The 8,799-nt window shown below is 45.9% G+C and overlaps 1 protein-coding gene across 1 annotated transcript; it reads left to right on the top strand.

Moving 5' to 3' along the window:
- Window positions 1-504: 504 nt before the first annotated feature.
- LOC123451138 (peamaclein-like) lies at window positions 505-1,544 on the top strand. The gene is made up of 2 exons (XM_045128145.1): window positions 505-778; window positions 903-1,544. Exons 1-2 carry the CDS (start codon window positions 673-675, stop codon window positions 1,091-1,093), a joined length of 297 nt encoding a protein of 98 aa, XP_044984080.1. The 5' UTR covers window positions 505-672; the 3' UTR covers window positions 1,094-1,544.
- Window positions 1,545-8,799: the final 7,255 nt, after the last annotated feature.

Genomic DNA, 8,799 nt, shown 5'->3' with positions numbered 1-8,799 from the left:
TAATGCGCCTGCTGGAGGACGCTGTATTTTAACACGCCTCATGCTGAAAACTATATTTTAGCGTGTTAGATGCTCTAATAATCGTATAACATACGAAGATGCTCTAATAATCGTACAACATAGAGCGGCACTGTCTGAATTTATCGGCACATGCACGGGTGCTTGTCCTCTCCAGGCCATTCCTATTTCTCGGAACCATGCAGCGCGAGAGGCCAAACGTCGCGTCCGTGACGCCCGCTCGACGACGAGTATGGCACGTCGACCCTGACGGAACCCGACACGCGAGCCGGGTCATGCACCGAGCAGGCGCGCGCGACCACGGCCGCCCGCGCGCGCCACTGATCATCCAACACGGCGGTCACGGACCGGCTCCTCCTCTGCCGCGCGGCGCAGCCCGCATCTAGCAGCCCTCCGTCGCCGTGCATTAACTCGAATCCGTGCGCCAACAAAACCCCATCAATTCTAGGAGCAGGTGCACGTGACCGCTCGACACGTCGCCCGTTGTCCAGAGCCTTCCCGATCGACCGGTACAAAGGTGCCCGGGCCTGCCTGAGCAGCTACATACACTACAGCATCACTCACTCGTCGCTCACTCATCACCCACACTCCCACTGTGCTACTCCCACCTTATCTAGCTCCTGCGTCTCGGCTGCAGCTTGAAGCTCGACCAGGATGGCCGAGCCACGGAGGCGCAGGGCACCGCGGACGCAGGTCGCCGCCCTGCTCCTCGCCTTGCTCGCCGCTGCCTCCCTGCTCCAGGCCGGCGACGCTGCTTCAGGTACGTACCTAACCTAGCTACACACCCGCGTCAATCGTCATGTCCTCCCTCCATCGCGCATTGCGGCGTGCGTTCGAGCTGCTAATCCATGGCTGTGTATGGCTTGCGCGGCTGTGGTGTGCAGGGTTCTGCGCGGGCAAGTGCGCGGTGCGGTGCGGGCGGTCGCGGGCGCGGGGGGCGTGCATCAAGTACTGCGGGCTGTGCTGCGAGGAGTGCGCCTGCGTGCCGACGGGGAGGAGCGGCAGCCGCGACGAGTGCCCCTGCTACCGCGACATGCTCACCGCCGGCCCCAGGAAGAGGCCCAAGTGCCCCTGAGCCCGGTGACCACCCTCTCGTCCCTCCACCGTCTCTCTCAACACACCACCACCGTCTTCAACCTCCACCCTACGGTAATATATTGTCATGTCGGACGTGCGTGCTTCAGTGCTTGTGTTGTGTAGCCTCCCTGTGGTCGTGCTGATTATTGGCGCGTGATATGTCGCGCGTACGTACGTACGTACCTGTAGTTGCCTGCTATGCTAAAGTACGAGTATATGTTATCGTTGTGCTAGGATGCCGAGTGAGCTTGGTGCCTGTAAATTCATGCCCATCGGTGCCACCATGTCTCGTATGTATAAGTTGCCTGCTGTTCGTTTTAACCGGTATTTCTCTGTATGTCACTCTCTGAGTGCTGAGGCATGTGGGCCATGCATGTATATAAGCGACGTGGCATGCGATCGGGCTACCAAGTCAGTAATGAGATGATCATGTCGTCGTTGTCGTCGTCTTTGTAAGTGTCACCTTGCACATGAATGTAGCAGTCACGCGCGCTAGCCTCCCGTGAGGCTCTGCTTTTCAAAGTTCGTTGTTGGCTCTGCTTTTCAAAGTTCGTTGTTGGCATAATTGAGGCGCGCCAATTTTTTTTCTTTTTAGGGCCTGTTTGGTTCTAGTTGATAGATCCCGTGGATCTTAGGCTAGATGTGTTCGGTATGAGACAGTGATTTATTACCTTGTAGCGTGCTCGATGAGCTTCCTTCGGCTACCGTCGTGAGGTGGTGACGACGGTGGGAAAGGAGAGAGAGATGTGGTGGTGGCAGTGATGAGCTTTCCATCGCTTCAGTGCTACCCTCTGGATCGGATTAGGGTTGAGAGTGGGGAACCAGTGACGGCGGCGAACCTCGTATCTTGTGCCATGGTCCCCATCTCCTCTTTATAGCACTGCGTGACAGGGCCCACCATCCTTGCTTGGGCTGGACGCCCCCGATCAGGGCGTGGGTCAAGGTTCCAATGGGCCGTTGGGCCCATTGAACGAGAGATCAACCTAAGATTCTCTCCCTTGATCTCATCATATGCTTTTAACTTTACTCGTTTCGTAACAAATCAATACATAGGGCATGTTTCATCGTCACAGCTCAATTGTCGGTGGAATCAGACAGCCACAATGTACCTCTTTATTTTGAGACAGATTCTTTAACCTTGGACCCTTTGTTGTCCGGAAATATTAGACTATACCATAAAACCCATGTCGACTGTGTGTTCTCCGAACACACTGGGCGATAAGCCTTGGATAAGCAGATCTGCAAACGCTTGTTTGTTGCTTTTATGCTTCAAGCATTTTCCATAATTCCGGACTTTCTCCTTCACAACACGTAACTCTTTGTCAGTGTGTTTGGCATCAACACTTGACTCGTTGTTACATGAACGAAAGAACTTAAAATGGTTATTGTTGTTGTCAACCATTATCAACTCCGGGTATAGGTAGCCTTAACCATTTTGCCTATCCCTCAGCCTCATATCAAGCTTTAACGTATCATTGCATCACATTGATGACAATCGTTTCACTCGTTTGGAGATTTTCCACGCAAAACTCCGACTATGAAAGTTAGCGACAATTGTAGATTTCGCTATACATTTCACAAGTCTTGCCTTTGTACTCACAATCTTTTGAGAGCACTTATTTCTTTCATCATGAGGTCGATATCTTTAACTCCATTTCATTGAATTATCTATGGACTGGACATTTGCCAAAACAACCCGGATATATACGTGAACTGTGTCAGGGTAATATCTCGAGCTTCCAACAACTGAAGCATATGATACCATATTCGTTTACAATCTTTTCTTATTAACTTTTGAAAACACCATAGTTTCTCGTTTCATTACCCTTGACTATAAAAAGAGGCGTAGGTTTTCTCGTATGCATACTTTAAGATCTTTCTTAGCATGTCCATGCGACATTCCTAATACCCCTTTTATTTTTTTGAACTTTGAGGACAATAACTTCTTTTCTCCTCCTGCAGTAGATTGACATCACCACTAGCAAGTAGGACATCATCCACATGCATAGAAATTGGGAAACGAATTTCCCATTCTATAACTTTGCATGAATGCAATTGTCCTTTCATTTTCTTTTCACAAAATCTTTTGATTTAAGTCATGTTTTACACCTTTACATATTTTCTTTGGAGTCACATTTTCCTTGTAGACCCTTCATAAAGTCTATGTTAGTGAAATTCAAATGATGGAATTTCACTAAATAGACTTTATAGTAGTCACAAGTATCTGATTTTCACATTTCTAGAGACCATCAAAATCTCAGGTACTAGCACTTCTTTCATATGGGGTTGCCGTTGCTCTCTCATTGCCAAAAGGCAAATTAATTCTATAGTCACCCATTTCCAAAAGGCAATAGGTATTACAGAGACCTATATCATAAGATCCCTTGTAGAGCTAAACAGGTGTTGTATAGGTCATACAACATGCTCCCCCCAGATTACTCCATCTTCACTGAAGAAATGTCGTATCTTTAAACTTTCTTCTTTATGGCACTTTAAGCACCACTGTTGTATTCCTTAGTCTGCTTTCGGAACTATAAAAGATCCGGAAATACAACTGTTTCTTTTCTTTAGGGGTATCATAATGACGGTATTCAGATAACTGTCGTACTCCCCTTGACAATCACATTCTTCATTAATGGATCACTTTAGATGCATAATGTGCATCACATCATCTAAAGTACAGAGAAGTAATGTGCATCACATCATCTAAAGTATAGAGGAGTCATGAAATACACTACAATGTATTTCATGTCTCTATCTCCCCTCGAAATGTGGCAAGAACTTTTCTGCCACAATTTCGAAAACCCATTCATAGTTCTTGTGAAATGAGGAAACTTCGATTATCTAGCTCATTCATCTTATCACTTCATGTAAAATGAAGTTATAAGTTAAGTAGTATGGAAATAATTTTTCCTCATTTCATTTCAGAAACTCAACAGAGTTCTTTATAGTTGTCACTTTTGCAAGTCACACTTGCGTATTATGCTTGTCTTTAGGTTCGTCTGTTACTTTTATCCTTTATGGATTTAGTGATTGCATAATGACCGTTACATATAAGGTGTACGGTCGATACTAGGAAAGCTTAATAGCTACTCCATATTTTTCTCCCATAGTGGGACATTAACCGCACATGAGTCATCATAACTTTCTCCTGTCAGACAGGATAAGGCCTTTGCCAAAATTTCTCCCGCCATACACGGATTGTTGACATAATACAATGTCAACTTTACCCGGTTACGCAGGCATTCTTCCCAGACTTTTTCCGTCATGCGGGTAATTCCCTGTAAGGGACATAAATGCCATAATTGGCTCTTTTGACTGCATCAAATTTAGAAATAAACCTGAATTATCTTTGACACACATGTTTTGATCCGACGTTGGTCAAATTCAACATGCATGTTGCTTGTTTCATTTCAATCATGTTGACTGAAAAAAAGGAGACTTCATCATAGAGAGTACGTGAAAGACATTCGTCAACCAAGACTCTCAATGATCTATCTCTTTTCTTTTCTTGAATTAATATCCAAGAGTTCTTTTCTTATGAAGCCATTCTTTAGAGAGAATTTATTCCCTCAAGTTATGACCTTTCTTTTCCATCTTTCGGGTCACTAGTACCCAAGACATTCGCTTTCATGAGTGAAAGCTTGAATAACTTTTAGTCTGAGAAAACTTAGCCAATAAACAACGGTAATGAGCATAAAAATAACCCTACGTTGGTCTGATTAAAATCATGCACATTAAACCTTTTAAAACTTTCTTTTATATTCAAAATCACCGTGGTGACAGAATTAGAATAAAACATCACCCTTCTACATTAATTCCATATCATCGTTGGGCAGAAACAGGAATAATGCATATAACTCATAAACAATGTGATGATGGTATTCTTATTGAACAACTTTGCTAAGAAATAATCATCATTAACCATATTGTGGCAGAAATAGAAATATGCATTTCTCTATTTGTGCTCCGAAAATTGATCACTTTGATACAAAATTTATCAAAGATTTAAGCTTTAAACATAAGATGACTCATTCAATTATAGTATTGTTATCATCAACGTTGGTCAGAAAATAACAATACCATATTTAACTTTAAAACAAACTGTTTGAATCTTATTTCACCCACAAGGGAAAAAACTTTCCTAATAACAGTTCTTCCAATTAAATTTTCTAGTTGGTTCCAATTTAATTGGAGGGCTAAACCTTTTTACTTTGCACCGGAAAAATATGAATATAAAAATTCATGCACATTTACAGAAAAATATTCTGTTAAAATCAAAGTTTCATGAACTTTATAATTACTTTTATAAAATACATGAACTTTTCTTTTTCTGAAAAAATATTGTATTTTCAGAAACTTTTATTTTTCTTTGCAGAAAAATAATGTCGCTATTACAGAAAAATATATTATATCATAATTCAGAATAAAATAAAATTCATGAACTTTATAATCCCTTCTTATAAAATCCATGAAATTTTCTTTTTCTGAAAATCTTCTTTTATTTTCAGAACCTTTTATTTTTCTTTTCAGAAAAATAATATTACAATTCTATCTTCATTTACAGAAACTTTGAACTTTTCTTTTCTATTTTCTAAATATATTTTCGTATGAAAAAATGCATAGAAAAACCATTTTAAATCTGCCTAAAATAGACAAAAATCAAAAATTCCTTTAAAAGAAAAGGCCAGCATGGGCCGGCCTGGGGTTTGGCGCGGCCTGCCTTTGGCCTGGGACTTCGGGGCGCCTCCCTGCGCCCGTGTGTGCCTCGGCCTGGGGCCTCGCATCGGCCGGCCTGAGGCCTGGCGTGACGCGCCTTTGTGTGGCCCATCGGCCCGCGTCGGCCTAGGTCTTTGCCCTGGACCGTCGGATTATATCCGACGGCCGGGCGCAACGCTCGCTCGGATAAAACTCCCTCTCGCCACCGAGCCGAAAACCCTAGCGTTTATTTTCTTCCTGTCGCGCCGTTTTCTCTCGCCCTGTTCTCTGGCGCGGAGGCCCTCTGTTCCGCCGACGAGACCCACGGCAGTGGCCACCTTCCCTCACCCCTCTTGGCTCTCGCGAGCTCCTACGGCCTGTCGGCCTCTCCTTGCACGGCGGCCACCTTGCCCCGCCGAGGTGAGCTCGGATCTGGCCGGCCCTTCTCCTTTCCTCCTCGCTCACAGCAGCCTCTCCTCGCGCGGAGGCTCTCTGCCCCGCCGGAGGGCTCTTCGGATGGCCGCCGGCAGCGGCGACCTACGGTCCCGCGCCGCGCCCGCCGACTAGTACTTTCTCTCCCATGGCTATTCCAAGCCGGAGCCGTGGCCTTCCCCTCGTCGGCTGCGCACACGCCTTGCGGTGGGTGCGCCGCCGTCGAGCGGTTGGCCGCGGTTCCGTTTTCTTTTCCGTATTGACGTTCACCACCACGACCAAAAAGAGGCCCGGATGCGTTACTCGTCGGCGCCATCCCCGTCCCCTTTGGCAGCAGCGCGAGCACCTCTAGGGTGAACGCGCCGCCGTCAAACGGCTCGGTGGTGGCGCCCTTTACCCCGGGAGAGTATAACTATGGCCTTTGCACCGTTTCACCATTTCTGTCGTTGCCTCCCCTTCACCGGTGACGCGTTTCCCTTAGCGGAAGCGCGCCGCCGTCGAACGGCGTGGTCGCGGTGCATGTACTTTGCCCCATAGGAGTTCTTTGCTTGGCATGTTCCCTTTCTTTTTGCCTTTTTTGTATGCCTTTTGGATCTCATAGGATTCGATCTTTGCCTCCGAGGAGGTGAGCTCTGATACCATTGATAGATTCCGTGGATCTTAGGCTAGATGTGTTCGGTATGAGACAGTGATTTATTATCTTGTAGCGTGCTCGATGAGCTTCCTGCAGCTACCGTCGTGAGGTGGTGACGACGATGGGGAAGGAGAGAGAGATGCGGTAGTGGCGGTGATGAGCTTCCCATCGCTTCAGTGCTACCCTCTGGATCGGATTAGGGTTGAGAGTGGGGAACCAGTGGCGGCGGCGAACCTCGTATCTTGTGCCATGGTCCCCATCTCCTCTTTATAGCACTGCGCGACAGGGGCCAACCAGCCTTGCTTGGGCTGGACGCCCCCGATCAGGGCGTGGGTCAAGGTTCCAATGGGCCGTTGGGCCCATTGAAGGAGAGATCAACCTAACACTAGTCACACTTTGTCAAGTCAAAATTAGGCAGTCACAGTTTAGTTGGCAGTTTAGTTGGTAAATGTTCGCTTTTTGTCAAAGTTTTGTTTGTCACACTTTATTGTCCCTGTGGCCCATTTGCCATAGAGTCAATTTTTTATCAATTTTTATCAAAGTTTAGAATTAGTTTTTTCGACCACACTTTGATGACTTGCCACACTATAGTCCTGCCTGCCTTGCCTCAACGTCTTTATGGAATCCGAGAGGCAACAAAGAGGACGGAGCCAACGGAGAGCACGGGGCCGAGGCATGTGACCCTTGTTTTGTTCCAGCTTCCAGGATCTTCCATGAGCTAAGTGTCAAGTGTCACATGGAGCGGCCATTATCGATGTGAAATGAATTCGAGAGAGAGGGAAAACCTCTGTAAAGAATCTTCGTACTATCCAAGGACCGAGGGCACAGAATCTCACAAAAATTTCAGAGGTAAAAGATGAACTGAAAGGGTTTGGTACAGAAAGGGAACCCAGGAGAGATTCAGAGATTTCCTTTCTTCAGATATAAACAACATAGTACAGCCTGAAGTTTACACTTTTAGCCTGAAGTTGCCTGAAAATCGATGTTCCGTCAGTCGATTCTTTGGCCATTGACTTCGGCCTTGAAATGCGTGCTTTTTCCCTCTGAACTGTTCTGAGTTGTTTTGGGCTGGTTGCCAGATTTGGTGGGTCAGTCAATTCATTGATGGGCTTAAGCCCATTAACAATACGGCCCAGAACTCCCCTCTCTTTCCATTTGTACTTTCTTCTTCTGTTTTCTGTTTTAAATCCCCTCTCTTTCCATTAAGAATCAAGTGGAAGTGAATATGTGTATTATTATTTTTGCATAAACGACCAATTTTCATAGATGGGGGCACACATTGAAAAGACAAAAATCACACATGATACCATTTTTATCCATTGGAACTATATTTAGAACTTTGTGGAACATCTCTTTTAACGTGCATGATTTTTTCCACCTTGCAAACTTTAACAAGATTCAGAGTCAATGAAACACTATTAGCTAATTTCCATGCACATCACTTCAATTAAAATTATAACTACTTCAAACAAAATTGAAGGACGTTTATATTTCATAGTAAAATAAAGTAAAACTTGCTGGATTTCTGTTCAGCGCGGCGTGGTGTCATTCAACCGGCCTAGCAAACAATGCTGACATCGCCAGAGCTATTGCGAGAGATCCTTTAGTCCTGCCTCTAGCTCTACGCTAAGAGCATCTCCAGTCGTGCCCTCCCCGGCCATTTTTTTGCCGACGAAAAAAAGGGGCCAATAGCGGCTATGGACCGCTGGTCAAAACTTTTTTGGCAAGAAAAAACTCTAGGCCCGCCGAGTCAGCGACTGGCGCGTGCGGTCGTCGTCCGCATCGCCTCGTTTTTCGTGGGAATCAATGCGAAGGCTGCGCCGCCTGGCAGCCTTTTCGTTGATTCACAATGACGGCGGCGACTACATCAATTTTTAGAACCTCCTCGACATGTAGAAGACGACGGCGTAGGGCGGCAGCGGTGGGCAGCGGCTATGTAG

This window comes from Hordeum vulgare, chromosome 4H (genome assembly GCF_904849725.1).
Source record: "Hordeum vulgare subsp. vulgare chromosome 4H, MorexV3_pseudomolecules_assembly, whole genome shotgun sequence".
Classification (NCBI taxonomy): Eukaryota; Viridiplantae; Streptophyta; class Magnoliopsida; order Poales; family Poaceae; genus Hordeum; species Hordeum vulgare.
Note: the sequence above shows the minus strand (reverse complement) of the source record. Positions and strands in the feature narration are given on the sequence as shown.